Below are 26,870 nucleotides of genomic sequence, written 5' to 3' on the forward strand. Positions count from 1 at the left end.
CGGGCGAGCAGCCTTAAGACAATGAATATGGCAAAATGCGCTCCAGTTGAGGATAGCGGGTTTAGCCCAATCGATGTGAGGGTTATGCTTGAGAAGCCAGGTTAGACCTAACACGACAGGGGCTGAGCGAGATGGAATAACAAAGAACCTAGCGGATTCGAGGTGATTGCCGGATAAGCGTAGCGAGAGAAAATCAGTCTGATGGGTGACGTCAGCCAGAGGACGCCCATCGAGAGAGCAAACTACTTTAGTAGTGTGCAACGGAGTTACAGGAATAGAAAAGCGTTTAATAAAGGCTTCATCAATGAAGCAGTCGTCCGCCCCAGAGTCAATAAACGCCATGATGTCTATGTCCTTGTCGGACCAGGAGAGCGTACCTGGGAGTTGCAGGCGGCTGGCCGACAGCGTCGATGTGGCGCGTCTGGGAGCAGGGACCGGCGCCGAGGAGCTCCTACGCGGCGGGCTGGCTGCTGGAGAGCGATGGCGGTCCGGGCGAACCGGACAGCGGGCGATGGGGTGATCAGCTTGGCCGCAGTAGATGCAGAGGTGCAGCTGGTGGCGTCGATTCCTCTCTGCCGGCGTGAGGCGGCTGCCTCCAAGTTGCATGGGCTCGTCGCCCGGGAGAGCACCGTGTGACTTGGTGTAGGAGTGGCGCACCCCGTCATCGTTTGTGGCGTGGGGAAATGTTGAGGGCGTCCGTCGATGGCCTTTATCCTCCTCTCGGGCGGCGAGGCGCTTATCCATCCGGACAGCCAGGGAAATGAGGTCGTCCAGGTCCGAAGGGGATTCCACGGAGATCATGTGATCCTTGATGGCGTCTGATAGTCCTGAAAAAAATGCATCCAGAAGTGCCGCGGGGTTCCAGTCACTTTGGGCTGCAAGCGCACGGAACTCTATGGCGTAGTCCGATACGCTGCGCCGTCCTTGGCGGAGACGAAAGAGTGCACGCGAAGCCTCGCGGCCTGGCGGCGTCCTTTGAAAGATTTGTTCCAGAGTTCGGGAGAAGACTGCATAGGAGGAGCAGACGGGGGATTGGCGCCCCCATTCGGCAGTGGCCCAGGCCGCCGCTCGTCCAGACAGGTGAGAGGTGACAAACGCCACCCGGGCCCTTTCAGAGCGGAAGGCCCCTGCTTGTAACTCGAAATGGAGTTCACACTGAGTTAAAAAAGAGCGTACGTCACCGGTGTCCCCAGAAAAGCGCTCAGGCCTTGAGAGCAAGGAGCAAATGGAGGGCGAGCCGGCGTCAGGGGCCGCAGGAAGGTCGGGGAGCGAAGGGGTCGCATCGGTTGCAGGAAGGGGTGTGGAGGCGGCGCTGAGCTGAACAGCCGACAGGAGGGCGCTGATCTGGGTCTCTAGGGTCTTCAACCGAGAGTCCTGTCGCTCGGCCATGTTGGTCACACAGGCGCCCAGTGCACCAACCTGCTCTTCCTGCTGACCCATGCGATGCGCAAGGTTGTGGAGTGCTCGCTTGAGAGGGTCGGTCTCCGCGGGGTCCATAATCCTTTGGTCGGATTATTCTGTTACGGTGTGGCGTGTGTTTGTTTGGACCCCAGATGCAGAGGCGAGGAGAGGCGCAGGTCTTTGTCAGAGTCTTTAATGGACAAAACTGGAACAAAAGGCGATGGCGAAAAACGTACCATGAGAAACAAAAACACAATTTACCCTGGCTGAGGCAGGTAGCTGCTGGAGGCAAAAAGTAACCGGCGAGAACCAAGCTCGGGCGTTTGGTGTAGCAGCAGGTACAATAATCCGACGCCTCACAGCTGGCAGCACAGGGCCTAAGTAGGTCGGTGTGAATTGGAGTCAGGTGCGTCCAGCAGCTCCGCCTCCCGCTGGGAGTGTAGGGTCTGAAGAGAGAGGGAAAACAAGGAGAAGGCAGGAACCAAGCGAGGACATGGAATGTAACAGTCTGTATACCTGTACGCGAGCATGTCTCCTAAGTCTCCTAAAGTATTTTGACCACAGCCCATTGGGGACACCGTGTTTTTTATACTGAGGCTGGAGCCAACAGACAGATTAGTGTGGGTACCAAATTTTAATTCATTCAATCCCAGCCATTTTTCAACCCGTTCAGTACCGGCCATTTTAGACGATTTGACTGATCTTTCAAGGCATGCAGAATATTGTGTTCTATGGCTATATAAACATGGAACCTACCAAAAGAAGGATTAGACTCCCGTCTTTCATCAGAAAAATAAGTTTGTTTCTACCTTTTTCCGTTCTTTGGTAATCAGCAGGAAAATATTAGTTCCCGACCAGAAAAGGGAGAAAACAAGCTTTTTGTGAAATGATGCATTTCAAGCACAACTTTCACTTTGACACAAATATGTTTTGCTTTTGTGACAGCTCTAATATCTAAACCACTATACCAACATAAACAACACAAAAAGGGTTTGTTTTACATCAAAATAACAATTTATGTACAAAAATAACGCCATGAAATATTTAAAATTGTCACATTTCGAACTGAACTATGTGTGTGCATGCGTTAAAATTTCCCTACAATGCGGATTTCTTTTTCGTGTGGTACGCAATGCAACAGCCTTTATGCAAGGGCTTCCTCTTCCTGTCATGTGTGTTTAGCCTTTCTCAGCGCTTATCAAATGCACTTCTGCCACCTAGTGGCCGTTATTATAGCATTCAAATTGCTCTCAAGTCTAATCCATTGATGAGGAGTTGCAGCAACACCTCGTTTAGCCTCTTGCGCAAAAAAATGTAAGAGACGTATAAATACGTTGTTGGGATTGGGCGTTCGGGTTTACAAAGACGTATAAATACGTTTTTGCTATTGAATGAGTTATGTTTTTTCCTTGGTCCGTGTACGACTCCTCCATAAAGTTCAGCAAAAATTGTTTGAGTAGTTTTTGCCAAACCTAGAAGAGGCAATATCATCACCGTTTTCAGGGAGTTGATGAGCTCACTTAAATGAGATGATGAAGTCATGAGTTGTGCTGTCATCCGCTTGGAAATATCCCGCCAAGCTTAAGCTGCTGCGTCTCAGTCTTTTCATGTCATGGCGGCAACAGCCACCCACAGCGCTTTTGTCTCCCTCGCAGCAAACGGTGCATTTGCAAGATAGAGTCCTAAAAACAATGGCGGCTCATTTGCAATGGAAATGTGATTGGCTCACTGCGGCGATGCCACCAACTCACAGATGTTTTTTTTTTTTTTTTTTTTTCATCCGACGACAGCCAAAGTGTTGCGCCGCCTCCGGCATCCAGCAGCTGTTTTATGTCGGCATGAACCCGTTTCATCGGCGGGTTAAGCAGCACCGCTGGGCCAACACAACAAAGTGACGAGATAAACAGACAAAAGCCATGATTCATTGCCTGTTTCTACCAATATGATAGACCAATCAACCTTGTGTTGCTTGTGTGCGTTCTTTGTTTTGCCCAGTAATCGCTGAAGAGGACATAGAGGCAGTGGAAGGAGGAGTGTTTGACATTCACCTATAAGCAGGTGAGGAGACAACTATTCATACCTCATGCTGTCATTCTCTCTCATTGCTTGCAGGTCTAAGTATAATGCAGCACTTCATGCACAATAATAAAGTCAAAGGTCCCAGGTTATATTCAAAATGGAGTTTTTTAATGATGTTTTAACAGTAATAATGTGACGCTAGAGCCCGTTTATGAGCACCAAGAATAATCTACCATCTCCCTCACTTGTGTCTTGAAGTTCCATGTAGAAAAAACAAACAAAACAAAAACAGGCTTCACTGCGCATCTTAAAATACGGTCCGGAGCTCTGCCAACTATCTGTCACCGACAGACATGGGAACTGTAAATGCTGGTTTATGTTTCTGTGTTGTCACTGTGTAGTCTCTTCCTACGCCTTTGTGATCCTCTCCAAATTCTGTGTAACGGTTAAACGCCCGTCATGCAGTTCTCTGCTATAACGCCGGGGTTAGTGTCATTTGTTAGCTTCTTTCGTCATGAGTGAACAATGGCAATTAAGGAGAGTCTTATTAGAGCTGGAACTAATTAGTGTCTTACAACACTCACTTTTATTGCAAATGTTGTAATCACAATAGGCGTTGGCGAGTTATACACACATTAATGTACTAAAATAAATAATCTACTAAAAATCGACCAGTCATAGCCATTACGGTGTCCGCTCAGTATTGCATTGTACTGTATGTGATATATGACATCTATTACGTTTGACATGTGCAGCGTTACAGTGTTTATGTAAAAAGTGTATTTTAAAAAAGTGGACAATAGTGCTTCTTGGAGACACACACACTGCTGAAGACAGGCGTGGACACAACTCATTAGCATTAAAGCTACAGACACACAAAACAGTGTGCTCCCAGTACAGCTTACTAAAAGCAATTTTAAACACTTAAAAATCCAGGATCAAAGCTAGATTTTTGACAACACACTTCTAGAAAAACACTATTGTAGGACTTTGGAGAGTTAAATGAAACTGAGCCATCATTTACGACACTTGCATTGGACCACATTGGGCAGGCGTACCTAAAATCTCTTTCTTTGCAGGAGCCTTGAAGTATTAAAGATGTCGTCCGAGGTCCTGTGGCTGCTGGTGTGCACTGTGCAGGAGGCCGTCTTGTGAGTAACATCACAGGACTGGAGATGCTGCAGTTACACTGTGGACACACACACACACACACACACACAATCCCAACAGCAGCTCCACTGGACTCACATGGACGTGCCAGTTAGTGTTCATGGGATGTGTTCATGTGCAAAATGTCTGCACGCGTTTGGACCTTGAACAGCGTTAGCGATAGTGGCATGACCCTTGTGTTTGACCTCCTTGCAGAACCGTCAAGTGTCATTTAATTGTAAAGCAGTGTTTATTTTACTTATTTTGATGCAAGCTTGCATGTTGAAGTGATTTTTTTGTTGTTGTTGCACGCCAAATTATCGCTTACTCCGCGAGGAGACGAGCATGTTTTTCTTCCCCCTGTGGAGATGCTTTCATCCCTGGAGTGCCACATTGTGAGCGGCTGGTATGTTACTGAATGAGATGCTTCTTCTGTGTGAATAGCTTGAAGGATGTCTGTTATTAGCACGCCTGTTAGTGCATATGAATAAAGCATACGTGATGAAAAGAAGAACATGTCTGCTTTAGTCTGGTCAGTGCCACATCTAAGACTTGAAGTCAGTCTGGGACTCGTCTGGACCGTGTCCCATTCAGTGCAAGCACATTGATCCGGCTCTACCCTCGACCCACTTTTCATCCAATGGTGCTATGACACTGCGAAAGTGATGCAGTTTCATTTAAGGCTTGCCAAGACCGCATTTCATGTCTCTCAGTGACAAATCATAAAACATAGGGTGATGAAGGAAGGATAAGCACTGTTTTTTTGAAAGAATGTCCCTTTATTTGGAAATATAGAATACTTGCTTGGAAAATGATTCTTTGTGGCAAAATATTGGCTTATCAGTGTTGCCATGTTTGTGGAGTGTGTGTAATTGGGCCCATTTGGCTAATTATTGGACTGAAAGGCAACCATTCCTCAATAAACTACCTGTGTACTAATCATTTTTTTTTTCAAGCTATTTTGGCTGTGTTGAAGAAGTATAGGTATTCATTTCCATTTTTTTAAATTATCTCTGTTCCTTAAATAACGACAAAACCTGTCCTATTTGAAAACCACTGAAAACGCCATTTTTGAACATACATTTATCTTAAAGGGGACCTTTTAGGCTTTTTCCTCTTTTCTGACCTATAAATGTTGCTACAATGTTGTATTCTAGTTTGAAACAATGCAAACGGGTCAGATAATGACGTTTGCGCATTTGGAAGTGAGCCCTGAAAGAGTTTTTTTAACACTGAGTTCCACTGACGTCAGTGCAACCCAGACTTCCTTATATGGGCATGCCCAGCACCCCCGCTCTGCTTCGCACATCGAGCAATGGCGCCCATGAAATGTTTGTTCGGGTGTGCCTAAAGAGGCAAGCATCAGGCAGAAGTGGTTAGAGTTGCCGATTCCCGGCCAGAAACTGTAAAATATGCTCATCTGTCAACGGCATTTCACTGTTTTGTGAACATGGGCCAATACGAAGCTGGATTATCCGCCAAACTGTTGCTGAAGTCCGACGCCTTTCCAACATTACTTGGTCGTGTTGAAGAGCCAGAAGAGCAAGCTGTAAGTAACAATTTATCAGTGTCCTAACTCTGTTTATTTTGTGTAAGTAATCGGACAAAAGGGGTTTGGCAGCTGGCCGGAAGTCTTCAGGAGCGTAGAGTACAAGTATAGTCGGTCCCCTTTAAACTAATAAAAGGACAACATTTCAGTTGTTAATTTTTATATTTGTGCATCAAGTGGCACTACTTTATCTCATTCAAAGCATGCAGCAAAAAAAAAAAAAGAAGTGGAAAATAATACATATATTTTTACAGCAGCTTTTTTGGAAGAGGGCATTTTTGGTCATTAGGATCTGGAGTGTGAAAGAACTGAAGAACTGAAGCTGTACTTCAAATCAATATCCTCTGCTAATAACAAGAAAGCTATCAAGACTGTAAATCTGTGCTCCCACTTCAATATCCTTAATTCAATTTAATTTCCATTGCTCATGTCCCTTGGTGTATCTTGCTTTAATTATTATTATTATTATTATCTTTATTTTTTTTAATGTATTTATCACTTTTCTTTTACGTTTTTATTTCTTTAATCTCGATTTCTGTATGATTTATTTTATGTGTTTTTGTTATCCAACTGTTATTTTTTAATGCCCATGGTTTGATGCACCATTAGTGTAATTTGTAAGGCATTAATAAAGTTGATTGGAAAAAAAAAGCTAAACTGACTGGTCCTTCCGCATGCGCTACTGATGGCGCGGGCCGATTGAGTTCCGAGTTCACGCTCTCTCTCGCTCTCTCTCGCTCTCTCTCTCTCTCTCTTTCTCTCTCTCGCTCTCTCTCTCTTTCTCTCGCTCTCTGTCTCTCTCTCTCGCTCTCTCTCTCTCTCTCTCTTCCCTCACTTGTACGTCTGCACAGTCCATTGTTTTCTGCGTCCTGATTGGCTGTACACCATTGTCAATCAATCGCCGTGGCGCTGCCCTACCTGTCTCCTGTGTCATTGCTAGTTTGCTTGTTTGCTAGCTTGTAACTGAATCTCGGTCCGAAGGAGGAGGACCGCAGCAATATGTTTTAACAAGGATACAAAAATGCTACAGTACAGTGGAACGGTGCCAGGACGAAAAGGCACGGTCACAGGAGAAAAAAATATACGTGAGTGACTTCGTTTCTTGTGTCCTACCTGTAGGTTGATCATTTAAATTCAAACGAAGGTCTGAACTTCTTTGAGAGTGTTTAAAGAAGAGAGAAATGTGATAAAATGTTAATGCCTGTCTGAGAAAAGTGTACAACGCGTATGGTGAGGGGTTTGTCAGCCTTAAAACATATATAATCATTGTAAAAAAATGAAGTTGGCTACTTGGCGGATTTCACTTATTGCGGCATATTTTGGGGACCTATCCCCCGAGATAAACAAGGGAACACTGTACACATCATTTGGTAATAAATTAAATTAAGACAACAAAAAAATATGAGGAACCCCTTGGGAGCCAAACCAAAAGAACTGGCTCTCTAAAACGAGCCAAAATTTCCATCACTATGACTCACCCCCCACTTGGGCATCACAAGTCCAGTTGTGGTCGGACTTCAGTGATGAAGAGCCAAGTTGCTGGGGTTACACAAGTAAGGAGTTTGGCTTCTCAAAACAAAATGCGCTCAAAAGAGTAATATATTTGCATCACAAAAATGCCTACTTGAAAAAATCAAACCTCACAACCTCTCCTTGGTTTGACTGATTGTCCGCCACATCTAGCTATCCACTTTAAAGTGGAGCATTGAAGATCTCTTTTAGCTGGTTGATACACCCCACCCCTCCAGTCAGCCACATCAAGACCCATTCATAGCCTGTAGAACTGATATTGATAAAAAAAAAAGGCAATTGAGGGAAATTGAATAGCGCCCCAGCTAATTAGGCCCTGATGAAGGCAGGATAGAAATAACCTCACATTGTTAGCTGGCTCTTGCTGCGACCTTGATTGCCACCAAGGTGAAAGATTTTAGGCCCTGATAGCTCAACCGCAGCATAGCAACGATGTAATTTGCCCCCCTGAACAGATGGTGGGGGCCTATTAGAAATAAATTTGCTCTGGAGAAGACCATTTGTGCTGCATGTATTGGCAATCTAGTGGGGTATCCAGAGTCTGTTTGGGGAGCCATTTGTGGTATGCAACTTACTTTGCGGCATCCGTAACATCTGTTAATTATTTTATATTACTTATATCTGTTGCTATTTACTAATTACATTTTATTTTATATATCTAACAGCTTGCTTCTTTGTATTCCTTTAAAATTGCAGAAGCTATGTACTGACTTAAAAAAAAACAGTCACTCATAATGGAAAATGACTTTATTTTTTCAACAGCTTTTGTCATGTTGTAAGATTTGGTGTAGCACGGTGGCCGGTGTTGCATTTGGTACCCGGGCCTTAACAGGCCAGAATTTTTCTCTACCGATGCTGTGAAGGCTAGTATTGTTAAAAAAAATGCTATATACATTACGTTGCCATTCACTCTCACTGTGATTCCCTTGAAACCTTGTCTCATTTGCTATTAGCCTTTCATTTCTCCTACAAACTTTGAGCATTAGTAACTTCCACCTGTGACCAGCGATGCTTGTAAATTTGGCACTTGCGTAAATGGAATGGATCGGTGATAAAATGTTCACACAAATCCAAACCTCTACACTACAACATCATCTGGAGCTGTTCGGGATCACCATGTAGCTAAAAACATCCGTAATTGGAATAATAAAGATAAAAGTTGCGTTATCCGTGTGTGGCTGGGGACATCTGTTCTCCACTTTTTTTCTTCCCGCCAAGGCACAAGAGCGAATTAGGAGGAGGCTTAATGTCAGCCGACTGATGTCATATGACATCTACAAGTTTATGATGTGGGTGACACGCGACCAACACTACCTTTGCGATCGCTGTAATGGGCACCCCTGATGTAGAATATATGTCCATTCATACACTGTATTACTTAACATTGTTTTCATGTAAAAGAAAACCAAAAAAAAACACATTTCCAAGGTGTGGCAGGTTTTATTTTACTGTGGCAGTACGACACGATCCATTGCATGTAGCTGAAACCCTGCCGTAACAAGATGATCATAACACAAAGATGAGATGTTGACTTTTTTCCCTTGAATTACTTTCATTTATTTTTGCATGTTGAACATGAAAGAAAATGGTAAAGAACAAACAAAGCATTATTCCATTTTTCTGATTTCGGTCCTCCATGAAAAAAGTTTATACACCCCTGCAATATAGTAGCATGTGAAGAGGCAACATGTTAAATGTCAAACAAATGATTGACAGCAAGGAGAGAACCACGCCTTATTAGGTCTTGTTTGCACATCTTCTTTGTGGGCATCAATGACTCCTGCCTGCAAGTGTTCACCTTCAGCCAAAGTGATGTTCGGGCTAAGGCTCACCACTTGGTGGAGATGTTGAGCTGTGCAAGTCATATTGACTGCTGGTAAGGCGCCCATTAAAAAAACAAAACAAAAAAAACCCCCGCAAAATAATTTAAAAAAGTGGTGCACCCCCATCTCCCAGCAAACAACTTGTCTGGGTTGCGTCACAATGCAAATAACAGCTGCCTGTGTAGAATCAAACATGCATACTGTACAACACGCTGCATATATAACACCTGACATGTGGCGTCATGCTTGATTTCTGTGAGCTGGCAGTCCCCTATTTTAGTTCTTTTTTTCACATCCACGCACAAGCTGAAAGCACACACAAAAAATGCCTTTTGTGTGTGCACTTTTCTTTTATGCTTTTGTCAGAAAAGAAAAATACATTTGTACCGTCTCATGTGTTTATTTGTGTAAAAGCAGTCCAAAAGGCTTAAGGACGATGGATTAGCTTACACTCGACTCTATTTAACTGAAAACAGTGTTTTTTTGGTTGTTTGTTGACACAATAACAGTGTTTTGCTAGTAGACAATGACACAAGCTGTTATTTTTTTCTTAATCAAAATAACAATGGAGTGCTACAGCGTTTTAGCAGCTCACAATGAATGCAGTCACTGCGATACAGTGTTCCTTCGCTACATCCGCGGGTCACATGTCGTGGATTTGCTGTTTCGCGGACTTTTTGAAGAGCAGTTTTGCATATTTTTTTACAGCGTATGAAAGCGCATTGTGTTCTGCGTCCTTGTGGTGTATTAGAGTGATCTATGGGTGCTCTGTTGTATGTGTCTGTTATTGTATTTACTACTGCTACCAGTAGAGGGTGTTGTATGCTCATGTGAGAGTTGAAGACATGTGCAGCTCCACTTACTCCATGTGTTTATGTGCCTATACAAGCATATTAGGAACCCACAGTAGACAATAGCCAGCTAAATATATATAGCTGCAACATTCTTGGCTAAGCTGTTGTGTTCTGCATCCTGATTGGCTGTAGACCGTTGTCAATCAATCTCCTTCGTGCCGTTTCCTGTTGTGGTCAATAGTCGCTTGCAAACACGCTAACTGTGTGAGCTGCTTGCTAACAGCCAATAAACAATAGAAGCTCACCGGTGAAATGAATCTTTGGTTCAAAGAGTAGGACGAGAAGGAGGACGACGGCAGGAGCAATATGTTTCAACAACAATACTAAAACGCTACAGCTGAACGCCGCAGGGCGAGTCACGGTCAGAGCAGTGAATACGCGTGAGTCACTTCATAGTTTCTTGTATCCAACCTTGTAGATTGATCACTAAAATTCAAAAGAAATTAGAACTTTGAGAGTGTTTAAACGAGAGAGAAATTTGAGAAAATGTTAATGCCTCTAAGTGTATAAAGTGTATTGTGGGGTTTTGTACAGCCTTAAAGCATATAATAATTGTAACAAATAAAGTTGGCTACTTGGAGGATTTCACTTATTGCGGGCTATTTTGGGAACCTATCCCCCGCGATAAACGACGGAACACTGTATTAATGTCTCCGATGGTTATGTGAAGGGGGTAGTCTTTTCCTGAAATTGAGCAACCACAACTTGTGGTTTATTTAATCCTACCACTTCTCTATGCCTATCACATGTAATTCAGTTCCACCATATCTTTTACATCTTGAAACTTGTTTTACATTTTTGTCATTTAAAGTTTGAGTGTTTTAATTAGACCTAAATTAACTCCTAAGTCACTCAGTGTACACAGAACACATGAATGACATATAAATGCAGTAATAAAAAGATTAAACACAATCATTAAAATGAAACGGTAGTGAAAAAGAGAGAAGAACTCCTTATTTCTGTCCCTATGGAAGGGAGTGACAGACATGCTTGTTGGGAGGAATAAGTCTCAATAATGAGACCACCTCGCTGCTTAATTATCACTTTCCATTTCATAAGAGAGCTTACACATGTCCAAGAATACCGTCTCTATCTGTGACGATGATTGAGGTGTTTGAGCGGCTTGGACTGGGCATGCAGCTAATGTTGATTTTGCCGCTTCTCCACTGAACGTTTTACAATGTCAATATCACATAACTTTTCCTTTCACTTTCCTTTTGTTGATGCGCTGCCACCAGAAACGTCTGCCTCACGCTTGTGCGACATAATGGAGGTTAAAGTTCACAAGTTAAGAACAAAAGTGGCGCTGTTCTTCCTCAGTGTAGCGAGCGTGGCTACGTATGACTCCGCCCATGTATTACTCCACCTACATATTCTTCCGTCACGCGCACAAAACTAGTTCTCTTTTTCTTTTTGTACAGTATTTATAATTTAAGGGAGTGTGTTTGTAACCACGAACCATTGTAACACCAAACACTGTAAAACAAGGCCCACCTGTAACAACAAAAACAGTAAAGGTGTTGGAATAAAATGAGTAAAAGTGGCGATGTTTTTATGTGAAATCTGTCAATAAAGACACAAAAAACATTTTTAATATTTGATACGTTGCATGTAAACGTACCCTTTACATCTACTCAATCCACTTTTCATCCAGTGGTGCTTTGACTACTAAAGTGATGCAGTCACACTTGGGTGTTGTCTCTTCTCTAAGTGACAAATGGACAGGAAGGTGACATAAAACACGGGGTGCTGACGGATGGAAGAGCACCATCCATCCATCCATGCATTTTCTATGCTGCTTGTCCTCACTAGAGTCGCGGGGGTATTCTGGAGCCTATCCCAGCTGACTTGGGGCGAAAGGCAGGGTACACCCTGGACTGGCCGCCAGCCAATCGCAGGGCACATATAGACAAACAAGAAAAATTTATGCCAGACTTGGAAATCTCCCATACTAGCTTGGAAAATATTTTGAATTGTTACTATTGTCCACCAGATGCAGCTACTTTTTTCCCATTCGAAGCATGCAGCAAAATACCTCACCTTTTACTGTTTTCTGCAACGGTGCAATAACGGCAATGCGAAAAAGGTTGTTGAAAGGGGATTGAATTCAGCAGCCAGCCAGTGACTGACAGAGCCCTATAGATTCTATCACGTGCCAACAATAGCCGTGCACCTCCCACTTATCTAGTCTACATGTGATAAAGGCGACCACACACATTTAACAATTTTTAATTTGCCGTTCTTCGAGGGGCGAGGGTTAAGATTAAAAACCTTTTGTGCATATAACGTTCTTGAAAGCAATGAGGCCTTTAAAAGTGTGCATGCTTGACTCCAAAATACATTTTTCGCTTTGAAAAACAAAAAAACCCTGCACAACCTTCATTCATTCACTGGCTGGCCCTGACAACAACTGGATGAGACACTTCAGGCTTTTGCTTCTACTGTACACTTTTGAATACATGCAGGAATGTACACAGGTGGTTGTCCACACTAGCCACTGTTTTTTTATATATATATACAGTATATAATATTAATATTGTTATACACTGTTATAGACATCCTTCAAGGCTGCAAACAAAACAGGCCAAGGGGCCAAGGCCAGGTGACGGCGAGGGAATCGCGCCCAAGTCCAGCACGGTGCGAATGGCCTGTTGTGAGTACGCCTTAAAAGAATCAGTCTGTGCTCATTTGCATAACCCGCCTTGATGGTGGCGTTGACAGCAGTGGAACTAATGCATGCCTCGTAATGGCTCAATTTCAAGTAGAGCGAGCCCATAAATTATTCTCAGGTCTTTGGTCCTCTTCCTTAACCACACATCACGAGCAGGGACAAGAAGAGGAAAAAAATGGAGGCTCGTCTCAGTTTGTGAGGATCAACTTGTGATGGCCAAACAAGAGGTGAAAAACACTGTTGATAGATGCTCATATCATCATTGCGGTCAGAGGAGGACATTGGCATTTTTACAAACCCCATAAAACGGGATTATTCACCAACCTCTTTCAGGTTTTTATGAGAAAACGTCTGAGAGAGGCATGTTAAAACTGCCTTTATTAAAGGCCTCTTAAGCCTCCTTTTATACCCAACAGCAATTGCTGCTTTATATAAGCATAACCTTGCTTCATGTAGGCTTATCAAGTGGATGAGGAGCGCTGCGGTGAGTGGGAGCAAAGTAAAGAGTTGGGATGGTGTAACGCAAATGTGGAGAAGTCAACAAGATTTATTCCCAAAGAAGAGAACAACTCAAGGAAGAAGATGGAGATGTTTTTACCAGGAGGTCCAGTTCATGAAGGAAGCAGCCCTTTATTACAAAAAGACAATCTGTTTGTTTTTCTCCTCTCTGGACGTGATCATTTTCTGTCCACCAATCAACAGACTGCAGTGTGTCTAGCCCCTCCATCTAGGTACTCTTTTTATGAGTACAAAAACAAATTGGTTCCTTTCATTCATTCCATTCAATCCAGAGCACCCCAAACATGCTCAGGGGGTGACACCTCCGGTAGGTTGTCGATATAAGCGCGATCGACTTAAGCGGGTCTCATATGGATGAGTACTGAAAACGGTACTTTTATAGGTACCAACCGAATTTCATCAGTAGTACCAAGCACCGATTCAAGTCAAATCAAAAGATACCAGTACCAGTCTACGTGGAGTGTCACGGTACCAGTCTTGGTAGAAGAGTAGAAGACCATACCAGAGGGAGGGGGCAATGTTTACACCAACAAGGAGGCAAATTAAAGCTGCAGAAGTTGAAATAAGTCATATTTTTAAGTATATGGATACAATAAAGCCTACTTGTTTAATTAATGTCAATTTTCTGGAAGAAGACACTTTTAAGACGAGACATGACACCTGGACGTATCCCGGTATGTAGAAACGACCAAACCACCAAAACGTCATTTTTGTATTCACAAATGAATAAAAATAGACTGAAAAACATACAGTATGTACAGTATGTGTGTATTTCGTTAGTCAGTGGTAAGGTTACAGCCAACATCTTTATTAATACTTAATTTAATGAAGTAAGCCTGGAATGTCCGGATACAAAAATTTAGGTGTCATTGACATGTAATCCAGCAATTAAAAATCATTCACTACATAGCAGACAGCTTGTACTGTATAGTGAAGTTAATCTACCCCAACAGTGATTTCTTTCTATGCCTCTCAAGACCACCACAACCACACGAACCACAGCAGATGTAATTTAAACACACATTAAAACATTACCAACAACACAAAAGAGCTGTAGAGAGTTCTACTATACGTTGGATGGACTATCCGATGGCTTTGGCAAGGAAAGATTCACAGCTAATAGCAATAGCATGTAGCTTCATCTTGACCACTATCGGCCACTATGTTCGTAGTAGTGTAGTTCATGGTAGTTCAAGAAGTTTGCTTCGCTTTCATTTGGAGTTTGTATTACAGTACTTCAATTTGTAAAATACGATACCTTTATTTTTACTCCAGCCTCTTTTGCTCATTTGTTTTAAACTTACTCCATGGTTTTCCATGACACAATTTTTCCAGAGGTAAAAGGAAAGGAACAGAAGTACGTAGAGCTGGCGTTTTGCTGCAGTTAAGGGTTTTCATGTTGATGACATTTCAGAAACAACTGTGATGTTATAATGCAAACAAGTGGATGTTGTTTTGATATATTTGTGAAAATGTACATACGGTATATGGAGAGATAAATATCTTACAATTAAAAAAAAAATAAATTAATAACATTTGTAAATTAATATTTATTACCATATAAACACACACAAAAGTACCTGTTAAGTACCGGTATCGATTTCCAGGTACGGGATATCGGTACTGTATCGGTTCAAATATCAAAGGTGCCCATCCCTAACTGTACATACTGTATGGTTATTATTATTATTATTCGGGTGGGACAGTGCATATTAATGGACATACAATACATTTCAGGAAACATAACGGATTTCGCACAGTGCTAGTTTCCAACCGCAATCCCAGATATAAAGGAAACATAAAAACAGAACTACCTGTAAAGAAGGGGTGGGATAAGTTCTGCCTCTTCCCACTCCTTTTGGAAACGTGCATTAAATTAATGCACGTTTCTTAAGCATGTAAAAACAAAACTAGACTATTACCATCCCAAAACAATGACTTATGATATAATACAGATAAATTAATGAATAAAAAAGGGGAATCAGTGAATGAGTGCACCTTTTGCAGTAGGGAGGTATGGACATTTTACTCCTGAAGACTCCAGAGATGTATTATCTTCTCTTCAGGCATAGTTGAGCCTATAAACATGAACAGAATGCACCCTTGGTCTTGTCTCTTTCACTATCCCTTCTCCCTTCACTGGCAGCCTTGCTTTTAATTGCTTTGAAGCAGAGCGTCCACCCCAGAGGAGCTCAACGAGATGTTTTACAGAGCTTTGGGGAGGCCGACTATTAATAAATAATACTTTACTTGTCTTGTTCTCTAACATTTTCCTCTTGACAAAAGTGTGTGACATCTGGGATGAGGGCACCAGAGACTTCCAATAGACATTGACGGGGAATAATATGGCGCATTGGTCATGAAAGGCACATTTTAATATTATAAATAGCTTTTTTATTAGACGCCATACTACATAGGGCATATAAAAAAGGAGGCTACAGCATTTTAATCATGTTTTGTCATTTTAATAGATTCAGCACGGTGAGGGGCTAACATTACAATCAAGTAAGCTTGATTTTAAACGCTCATCAAAACCGTACGCCCAATTATCGCTCCAAAGGAAGGAAGGAAGGAAGGAACCTTACTGTCACTTATACAGCAGTACAAGCGAAATTTTGCAATCACTCTTCCATACATATACAACAGGTAGACAGGACAGGATGACTGGGCGAAAACGGGGGGAGACCAAGTGGAGAGGTGAGGAGAAAAAAAGCAGTCCAAGCCTATGCTCCTGTGGGGCAGGGTACAGAGTGGTACTGGCAAAAAACCTCAGCAACATAGGCACAAATAAACACACTTTACAACATAAAATCTCGAAAGTTGCCCCAGGGGAGGGGGAAAGGGAGGTGGAGGTTTTCCAGCGCAGGCTGGCAGCCAGCCACTCATTGCAGCCATATTTCGGCTTGTACCGTGGACCCCACCTGTCAGCACTGGGGGGATGAATCGGCAAAGGCATGGAATGGAGTGTGTGTTTATGTGTGCGTGTGTGCATGTGTGTGTTGGGGCTGAAGAAGTCGCTCTGTTGTAGCGCACAATCTTCATGCCTCAGTTCGCAGGATGTCATCACTGAGTAAGGACAAACAGACACAATCTTTTCTCAAGCCATGTTTAATGACTGAGGAAGGTAAAGAGGTATCCTTTGTGTAGCTCAAAAGTGTTACGCTCCCCCTGCTGGAGTCCTCCAGTACTACATTGACTCATATTTTTGCTGGTATTACAATAATATTAAACCTAGAAACATATTACTGTACTCTTACTGGTGCAACTAACAATCAATATTTTAAGCATGAAATGAGATACAGTATAAATTATGGCAATCAATGTTAAACATTACTATGCTTCACCCACATAGCTGGTGCATATTATTCTCTGTGACATTTTTCGTTTTGAACTGGAGTCAACACTCAGGTGTAATGCGTCTCTACTACTTTCGTGGTGGCGCTGACCTTATCACAGAGCTAAATGTTAGCTGGCGTGAATGCACTGAAAGCCGGCCCGTACATACTACACAGGGATAATACATTTGTAAACCAAAACACCCTTTTGTGTAACTCACTGCACAGCTAAAAAGACATTATCCTCTGAGGAGTACAGCAAGGATTCACATGATATGGAAACCAGTGAAAATCCTTCCTTTTTCCATGCAGGGGTTTTCCTTCTTGCAGAAAGGAAGTGTCATTGAGAGCTAAGTTGAGGGAGTACACGCAGCAAACGACAAGTCATACACCTTGTAAAGTGACTCTGTGGGATTTGTTTCTTTCAATGCAGACCTTTCTCGTACAATCTCCAGACGATGCGACTTAATTAGATGTTGTCATGCTTCTGATGTTACAATAAAATAGAAAATTGATCCAGTCCTGGCTGAGAGATAGAGGAATTGATCACGTGGCAATTTGGAAGAATGGTAGAATTGATGGACATGCAGGCAAAAAAGAGGGTACCGGTATACTTGTGGGATGGATGGATGGGGAGGTTGGCTGGGAAGACAGACGTTTTCCTGGTTTGGTTGCCATGGAGATGAAGCCAGATGTTTTTGTAGGAGTCTACTTACGCTAAGGTCAGGGGAATCTGTTGCAGACGTGCCAAATCTATACAATTCTTGCAGGCACAGATATACAAATGATCGCTGAACATCTTGCAAAGATGAGTATGGGCACTGGAAAAGACACCTCCCGATTTTTACCTTTAACCTTGGCTATGGCGGTGTTTATTGAGCCACTTCCTATCTGAATCAGAGTGTTGGTAGTGTGATCTGGTAGTGTGATATTTTTCAGTTTTTCAGTTATCCTAGGTTTATTTTCACAAATATTTGTTTTTGTTGCATTGTTCATATTGTTATGTTTATATATTGTTGCTAGGTAATGGGTTCTGGGACACACAAGGGCTTCGAGGGGCAAAAAGCCGAAGAATCTGAATGACAGCCAATACTAGTTTTAGGTTTTTTTTAAATTTATTTTGCGCTGTTGATTTTTTTTTTGTCATATCAAGATCAAAAACCAAAACCCCTGCTGAATGTCGTGGCATACAGTACAGTATATTGCTGCTTAATTTATTGGTATTTATGTTTCTTATTTATTGGTATTTATGTTTCTTATGTTTTATTCTTTCTTGTGTTTTCTTTCTTTTCTTGGGAGAATGAACAGAATAAGATTTTCATTGCATAGTATAACTGCTGTTTTACCATGCACATGACAATAAAACTCTCTTGAATCTTGAATCTTGAATCTTGAATAATTCAAAAGCCAATAGAAACGAGATTCTGCCTTCCAATTTCAAATTGGCCAATAGGTTTACCTACAAGTAAGTTATTAGTGTTTTAGTCATTGTAACTATATAATGTAAAACTTGAAAGGACAATAAACCATAAACACTGACTGAAAAAATATGCAAATCATACATATCGTTTAAATTGGTACATCATTGTAGAGGTTGAAGTGTGGGCACGAAAAAAGTGCATCTTGACACTTTAAACACTTGAATTGCGCAGGTGACATGATTGGGGGGATATCAGTAGAAATGATAGTGTGAAAATAACAGATGTGCATGCTCAAATCACATCACATTGCAACATGTGACTTGTAAGAGTGTAGATGTTCAATGTGGTGTCCTTTTGATTATATAGTATTATATCAAGTAAAGTTCATAGACAGTTAAATATGCGTTCTGAATCCTTTTCCCCACCAAACACACAAACGCACACAGATTCAAATATTCATGTAAATAAAACCTCGGATATTAACATTAGTTTAGTTGACATAACCCAGGCAGAACAAACGGCGAACATGTTCACAACTTAGAGGGTAGTCTGCGAAAGTGGCTCAACCCACCGAGGCTTTGTGCTCAAGATGCAGCTCAACAAAACCTAAAGTCCCCAAACAGAATTAAACGGTACTGCAACGGTGGTTCTCCATTTACTTTGTCAAGTCCGGTTCTCGGCTTCGTGCTCAGTACTTAAGTGGGGCGTTTGACGTCTTATTATTCTACTTCTGCTCAAAAATGAAGCGATCCCAGTCAGTGTATTTTACACAAGATAAGCAAGTAATTATTATGGAGCATTATGAGGAGTTCAAAAAGATTATCATTGCCAAAAAGCAACACTGTCGCCACCAATAGAACAAGGGAGGACAACTGTCATTTCATTTTTGAATGATGTCTATATTGTTTTCATATTTTACTAATCTCAATCATAGAGTGTGTGTGTGTGTGTGTCTGTGTGTGTGTGTGTGTGTGTGTGTTTTGTTGAAAGCGAGGCTCAGCGTGCGCAGGCTGTAAATGTTCTGTTTTGTTTTTTTGGGGTTTTTGTTTTTATTGTCAGGATGAACACGCAAATCAATTATTCATGGCCATATCAAAGTGAAATCATTAATTATACTAATTATCTGTGACAAATAAGTACTAGGTCGACTGAGTTGCATCTGTATGCTCGAGACATGCTGTTGTGTTGACTTGTGGCGACTTCTTTTGTGACAACTTTTTCCTTTTTGTTAAAAGAGATTGATACCTCAGAGTGCTTATTCCTCCAGCGAATATTGTAACATAAAAAGACCAACAGGCTGAATAGTCAACAAGGACTTCTGTGACATATACAGTGCATCTGCTAATGTTACACAGCAGAGTGAGACAGACCTCTGTGTCAAGATACTAGAGAACAGCGCAAATCCAGTCTATATCGGTAAAATTGATATTTTTGTTTTTTGATATTGTGCTTAAAAGAAATATCGATATTTAAAAAATATTGATATATCGCCCAACCCTACTCGTGATGTGACTTTTTTTTCCTTTTTTTTTTCTCCATGCCTCCTTGGGTTTTGTAGGTTCTCAATAAATGATGACGCCATCTCCGAATTAGTTAAACAGTGAAACAGTGGCACTTTCATAGCCGACTTTAAGCTGAAAGCCTGGACATAACGATGGTATGAGTTTATCTTAAGTTACCACGATTATACGACTGCTTTCTTCCTTCGCGGAACAGGCAAGGCTTTGAAGAATAACCCCATACAGATTGACATGAACATGAACACCTGTGAGAAGTGAGAACGTCCAAGCGTATAACAGTAAGACGCAGCAATAAATAAATAAATAAATAATTTTGGTCGGCCCACTGGGAAAACTCTTTGTACTCCCAATGGCCAATGGCCTGTTTGTGACCTCAAGCTGAAACCAACTTGGGTTCTGCTGTGTTCTGTTTGTGTTCAATTGTGTGGTCATTCACTAATATTTTGAGATGACTATGTAATATTGTAAATATAGCAATATACATAGCTAGAGCGGCCACACGGTGGTCTAGTGGTTCGCATGTTGGCCACACAGTCACAGTCTGGAGATCGGGAAGACCTGGGTTCGATTCTCCCTTGGGCATTTCTGTGTGGAGTTTCCATGTTCTCCAGGGTTTTCTCCGGGTACTCCGGTTTCCTCCCACATTCCAAAAACATGCATGTTAGGTTAATTGGCGACTCTAAATTGTCCATAGGTATGAATGTGAGTGTGAATGGTTGTTTGTCTGTATGTGCCCTGAGATTGGGTGTACCCTGCCTGTCGCCCAAAGTCAGCTGGGATAGGCTCCAGCATGCCCCCACGACCCTAATGAGGAAAGGCGGCATAGAAAATGGATGGATGGATGGACATAGCTAGAGCCAAGTTTTTTTTTTTTTTAATGGAAAACAGTCCTCAGCTTGAGTCAAAATGAACAGGGTTCTTGGCCTTAACTGGTGACCGCCTTTGTTTTTAATGCTGTGATGATGGCCATCTTTACAGCCCCATCCCTCACTTTGTTTACTCGGGTGTTGCTATAGTGCCGTAATGGACTCCAATGATGGACACCAGTGTTGACGACTGTGTTATTTTGCACAGGGGGCCATTTGGATGGGAGCACCATGTTAATGAGATTGATGTATCACACACACACATGCAGAGAAAAAAGGAAAAAAATCAATGTTTTTTTGTTAGCATTTATATGGCTTTTGCTTGGGTATGGCCAAGAGAGTGCCTGCAAAACCTAATAAAAAGCGCAGAGAGTGTTAGCTGTAACAGCTGATAGCGATGAAGCCGACCAAGCAATGTTGTCCACTTAGCAAAGCCCATTAAACATCATTCCGCGCTAAATGGCCTCTTGCTTTAACACACATTCATAAATGTTTATTGTCACCTCCGGCCAATCACAAGCCGGGGATTTTTTTTTTTTTTACAGATCCTATCGTGTGTACTAGCACTGCATGCTTATTCTGGAGCTTTAATCTATTTTAACGTGTGATGATGTTTATTCGGATTTGTCTTCATTAAGTGCTTCATTTGCAAATGTGAATCCCTCTAATAGGCCCGAGAATTATAATGCAAGCTGAATTTAGATTGCAGGTAGATTTTGCTTTGCGTCTTTGCTTCTTAGCTCTTATCTGCACTGTGAAACTGTGACTTCTTAACATCCTGATGTGGGAAAAAGAGAGTGACTGAGCATGAAAGTGAAACATAATCCATATCTCTTGGTGCTAATCTCTTTCATTTGGGCAAATTTTCCTTCCGCAGCCGAATCAAAAAGGTCTATTTCCATGTTTTAATTTTTTTTTTAAAGAGACGCGGTTTTCATTTGCACACTTTTGTCGGATTACCTCAAGTCAAAGCTCCTGTCAGAAATGGAAAAGATGTCTATCTGCGACATTCCTTCATTCATCTCGCTGGCTGTTTGCACAAAAGGGAAAATTTCATGCAGGGAAGCTTGTCGCCTTTCATGCAGGGTCCCCTAACACTAAATTATATTTGGACGGATTAGCTTTCTGATCAATTGGGTATGCTAATCTTGCAGTGCTCTTCCCTCACAAGCCTCTTAAGAAGGGGAATGAGGAAGTGGGAAGACAAGATGTCATTTCTTCCTTTGCCAAAAGTCTTGATTTAAGTTAAACATCTCTCTTTTTTTTTTTTTTGGATGTGATGCTTCAACACAACAACAGTTTTGTTTCTCCAAGATTCCCAGAGGGAGGAGGAGAAGGAGGAGGAGGAGGAGTAGCAGGCTGCAAAGCAATTAACATTCACAAATGGCGTCAGGGAAGCTATCCGCCGAGGTTAGGCAGCCACTGAATGTCACCTACTGCCTGGGCCCGCTTCCTTCATTAAACCTTCCCACAAGGGCAGACACGCTTAAATACATATTTGCATACAAATGCAGCCATTAACCCTCCCAGTGCCGACCGTATCGCTGCCCGCATGTCCATCATTGATAGGAAATGTGGCTGGATAATGATGCTTTATTGACCTGGATGATGGGTGATGTGGACTGTTGGGGAATATGAGGCTTTTTGCCTCTGATGGCAAAACACTGTCACACATTATAGCTAGAAATGCACCACTGTGCAACTGCCACAGAACACGTTGTTTATAGACAAATAAGGAATAGACACCATGACCGCCCTGAAATGAGCTTTTATTGTCAGAGGACAGCTTCTTCTTAAAATAAAAAAACAGGCTTCACTACAGCTGCGCTGTAATCCAACTATTCCACCAGTCAGCTTCAGATGTGGGCGCTATATGTTTGATCGTTTTTGTTTTTTCTTTAGCGAATAGGCTAACCTAGCAATGTTAGCACTGCAGCCCACATAGTTCTGCTAATGTCACTAATGTTACGTTGTTGTAGGTGATATATGGCATCTATTACGTTGGACAAGTCAGAGTTACAGTGTACAGTAATCCCTTGTTTGTTGCGGTTCATTGGTTCCAGACCAGACCGCGATAAGTGAATTTCTGCAAAGTAGGATTCAATATTAATAAACCATAGAAAACCTGTTTATGATTTTCTAAATATGTTTTTTACCATTATTAGAGCCCTCTAGACAGGAAATAACACCCTCATAGTCACCTTTACACTCATCCATCCATCCATTTTCTATACCGCTGCTCCTCATTAGGATCGCGGGGCATGCTGGAGCTATCCCAGCTGACTTCGGGCGACAGGCAGGGTACACCCTGGACTGGTCGGCAGCCAATCGCAGCCTTTACACTCATATTACAGAAAAAATAAGCCAGGCTTGTGCTTGTGTGTGCTTCCATAAATGTCTTCCGGACATGTAGAAAGGAAGTAACCTGAAGATTGGATCGGACCATCGCTAGATTATGTTATTATTGTGCCTGTTGTGAGATCTTCTTCTTCTCCTTTCGGCTTTTCCCTTCAGGGGTCGCCACAGCGAATCAATTGCCTCCATCTAACCCTGTCTTCTGCATCCTCTTCTCTCACACCAACCACCTCCTTGTGAGATAAATAATTATAAAAGGTTGCGTGTTACCAGTGACCCTTAGTGGCCAGGGTAGACTGCAGTTCGTCAATGTCTTGTTATTTCATGTCTATAGGGCTCTAATAATGTTAAAACATAAACAGGTTATTAATATTCTGTTTATTAATATTGAAACCTACTTCACGGAAATTCACTTACCGCTGCCTGGTCTGGAACCAATTAACCGCGATAAACGACAGATGACAATATTGCCTTACACTTTATTTGTATTTTAGTTAGTTTAGAACATTTTTATGCTTGAAAATTCTTAATTTAGGCCAAGAATACGTAACATTTGCTTAAATATGCATTTTTTGACGAATAAAACTGCGATGGAGCAACGGACCACTGTATATGTAAAAAGTGGATAAAGTACACAGTGGCGCTTCTTGGAGACACACACTCTGTCTTTGACGGGCATGGACACACACAGCTCATTAGCATTCAAGCGACAGACACACAAAATGGTGTATTCCCAGTAAGGCTTATTAAAAACTTTTATACTGTCTAAATTCCAGCATCAAGGCGGAATCTTGTCCAGCAAACTCCCAATATACTATTGTAGCACCTCTTGGACCTATTCAAAACTGGTAAAAATACAATAATAATGGACCTTCATAGCCAAGATGCTTTCATTATTTGAGTTGAAAGGTCAGTTTAGACTAGAAGAGATCAAATCAGTGCACCAGCCTTGTCGTTACCCTTATATACTTTACACTACTTTGCAACATCCCTTTCAAGGTGCTCCAGGTGACTGGGGCATGTATACATTTTTAGCTTCTGCAGTGAGTACAGTTTTGCCGCTTTGGTGATAAGAACGTCAATTAATTAGTCATCTTCCAGCAATCACACCCTTGCATGGAGATTGATGATGTGTTCACAAAGATCCATATGGACTTTTCATTGGTCGTGCTTCCATCACACCACAGCTATTGCCCCCCTCCTCCTCTTCCTCCTCTCTATCTATCTTCTGCATCTCCCCGCCGCCGCACTTCGTCAGCACACGCACAGCCGTGAGCGGAGCTAATTAAATGCTTCTAAGTGAGTCGCCTTGCCTGCAATCGCAGCCTCGGCAAAAGGTCAGCTGACTCACAGGCATGAGGCAGACATTTCTCATGACTGTTTTCCTTTTGAGAAATTTAGCAGATTGTTAATTATCAGATTACAAGTTTGCCTTTCTAAAGGCCAGCACATTTCCCCCCAGAGGTGGTGGTGGGGGGGTGTATATGAAATGAAGATGGCTGAAGGCTCTGTCTCCTCCTTTGGCTTGATTTGAGTCAGGACTATGATTTGTTATCAGAGAGGGAAAGTGAGATAAGCGGAGGAGAGAGCTCCCTGTGTCCGACACTGACCTCCATACTTCTTTGTCAGCCCTGCGCACAGTCTCCCACCACCTCTGTCACTCATTGCACCAATTTTGAGGAGAAAGTCACACGTTTTGATGAGGCAGTGCATTAATAAACTTACTGTTCAATGAATACCTTTCTCATAGTGACATTTGGCATTTACTGCTGAGCCAGACGACCTGCCTGCAGTGATAATTACCTGATTGCATTCAAAATGGCAATGGGAAGTTAAATAAATACACCGAGTAGAGGCACAAATGTCAAACTACTAGAGAGGTTGTTATTGTTTTTTCTCAACACTGTCATCTGTATCCCCGATTCAGATGAGCCAAAGACCATTTAAACTCAGTTTGTTTTGAAGCAGCTTTAATAAAATGGTGCGATGCTTTAATGAGCCATTCATTGAATTCTGAATCACATTTGTCCACATCTTTAAAAAAACATTCTTATTGTCAGCACATTGAATGGCTGGGCCTACTAGCACCAGGAGAAACAAATACCAGGCCAAAGAGAGGCACAAGAAAACCTTTAGCCTCTTTTGGTTAAAGGTCCTCTTTTATGCAAAAGTGATTCACCAAATGTGACAATAATCTATCATCTCCCTCACCTGTTTGTTCCATTTTTGAGAGAAGAGGCACTGAAACGCTTGTTTTTAAAGGTGCATCTTTTCATGATATCATGAATGACAAACCTCCTTCCTCATGGACATGATCCTGCCTCTGACCCGCCGTGTACACAACCACCACTTTGTAAAAAAGATAGCTTCACGACACATCTTCAAATAAAGATCTGCCAACTATCCATTAGTCAGCTACAGTCTTGGGAGCTGTAAGTTTCATTTGTTTTGTTTGTTTTTCTTCAGCGAATAGCTTAACCTTGCATGATGTTGCTGTTAAAATGTGAGTGTAATGTTAGCTCTGTAGCTCACATAGCTATAGGCTAGTGTTGCTTACGTTGTGTGGCGATAATTATAAAAGCAATCTTCACTCACACAATGTACTGCAATAAAGATCGGTGAGGATGATTCCGCGTATAGAGAACATACAAACCATTTATTTTAAAAATGACATATTAAAATGAGCTGATTTAGTAAATTTTCTAACTGCTAAAATAATGCATAAAGTTAACAATAACTTGTTACCCAAAAGCGTATTTGTCTTTAAGAGAGGAGAAATATGATCTTAGAGGGAAATGAAATCTAAAACACTTCTATGCGAGAACAATGCTGAAAACCCACAGTATTTCAGTATGCGGAATTAAATTATGGAACGGATTGAGCAAGGAACTCAAACAATGTAACAAAATGGAACGGATGGCGGGGTAGGATTAAATAAGCTTTGCTTTTATTAGAGCCCTGTAGACATGAGATAACACCCCTATAGTCACCTTTGCACTCCTTATATGCATTGTTTGCATCACATTGCTCAACTCTTATGCTGCAGGGACAAAACAGCAATCATTTATTCATTAATTAACTTCTGGAAAAAAAATGGGCCGTATGGTGACCTAGTGCTTAGCATGGTGGCCACACAGTCAGGAGATCTAGAAGATCTGAGTTCGAATCTCCGTTGGGCATCTCTGTAGGGTTTTTTTCCGGGCTCCTCCCACATTCCAAAAACACGCATTTTAATTTAATTGGTTACTCTAAATTGTGCATAGGTATGAATGTGAGTGTGAAAGGTTGTTTATCTATGTGTCCTGCTGGCTCAATAAAAGTTGGGAAACACTGCATTACGGCACCTTTGTAATAAATGGCAACATCCATTTGGAATAAAATTTCCAGAAAAACAAGCTTCATCTACTGGTGTTGGCAGGCTCGACAGCTACCTAAATTAATTGTACTCTGTTTTCTTAACTAAATGCATCAGGTCGTTTAGCCTCACAGATCTATTTCCTGTTCTCTGACCTTCACCCTGCATTGGTGATTTGTAACTAATGTGCATATAAGAAGTTATTTGTGCTCCCTGCCTGAGGCCACGCGTTGTACCCAAACAACCCGCTGCATGCCTAGCCAACTATAAGTAAATTAACGGGACGAGAGGAACAAATGACCATAGAGATGGATGTTCTCTTCTCTAGGACACACACACACACAGGCCTAATTTGAGGTAATAAAAGACCACATCAAGCGTGACCCCTCGCTGCGGAATTGAGGGTCGATGAAGTGTCTGAAAGGCTTGTGCAATCTCAAGTCAATCGCTCACAGGTCCAAAGATCTCCTCGACTTGACAGACACAAAGCAATGAGATGGCGG

At 41.9% G+C, this 26,870-nt stretch overlaps 2 protein-coding genes across 3 annotated transcripts in view; both read left to right on the forward strand.

Annotated features, from left to right (window-relative positions):
* The window catches only part of LOC129194771 (RAS guanyl-releasing protein 2-like), a 26,088-nt gene extending 21,005 nt beyond the window's left edge, over nt 1–5,083 (forward strand). For both annotated transcript variants that reach the window (XM_054800150.1, XM_054800149.1), the window contains exons 16-17: nt 3,397–3,459; nt 4,500–5,083. In XM_054800150.1, coding sequence (XP_054656125.1) covers nt 3,397–3,455 — 59 coding nt within the window. In that variant the 3' untranslated portion in view covers nt 3,456–3,459; nt 4,500–5,083. The remainder of the gene's footprint in view (nt 1–3,396; nt 3,460–4,499) is intronic.
* Nucleotides 5,084–7,032: 1,949 nt separating this feature from the next.
* The window catches only part of LOC129194678 (neurexin-2-like), a 543,165-nt gene continuing 523,327 nt past the window's right edge, over nt 7,033–26,870 (forward strand). The window contains exon 1 of the mRNA XM_054799950.1: nt 7,033–7,203. The gene's annotated coding sequence lies outside the window, so the exon portion shown is untranslated. The remainder of the gene's footprint in view (nt 7,204–26,870) is intronic.

Source organism: Dunckerocampus dactyliophorus, chromosome 15, assembly GCF_027744805.1.
Source record: "Dunckerocampus dactyliophorus isolate RoL2022-P2 chromosome 15, RoL_Ddac_1.1, whole genome shotgun sequence".
NCBI lineage: Eukaryota > Metazoa > Chordata > Actinopteri > Syngnathiformes > Syngnathidae > Dunckerocampus > Dunckerocampus dactyliophorus.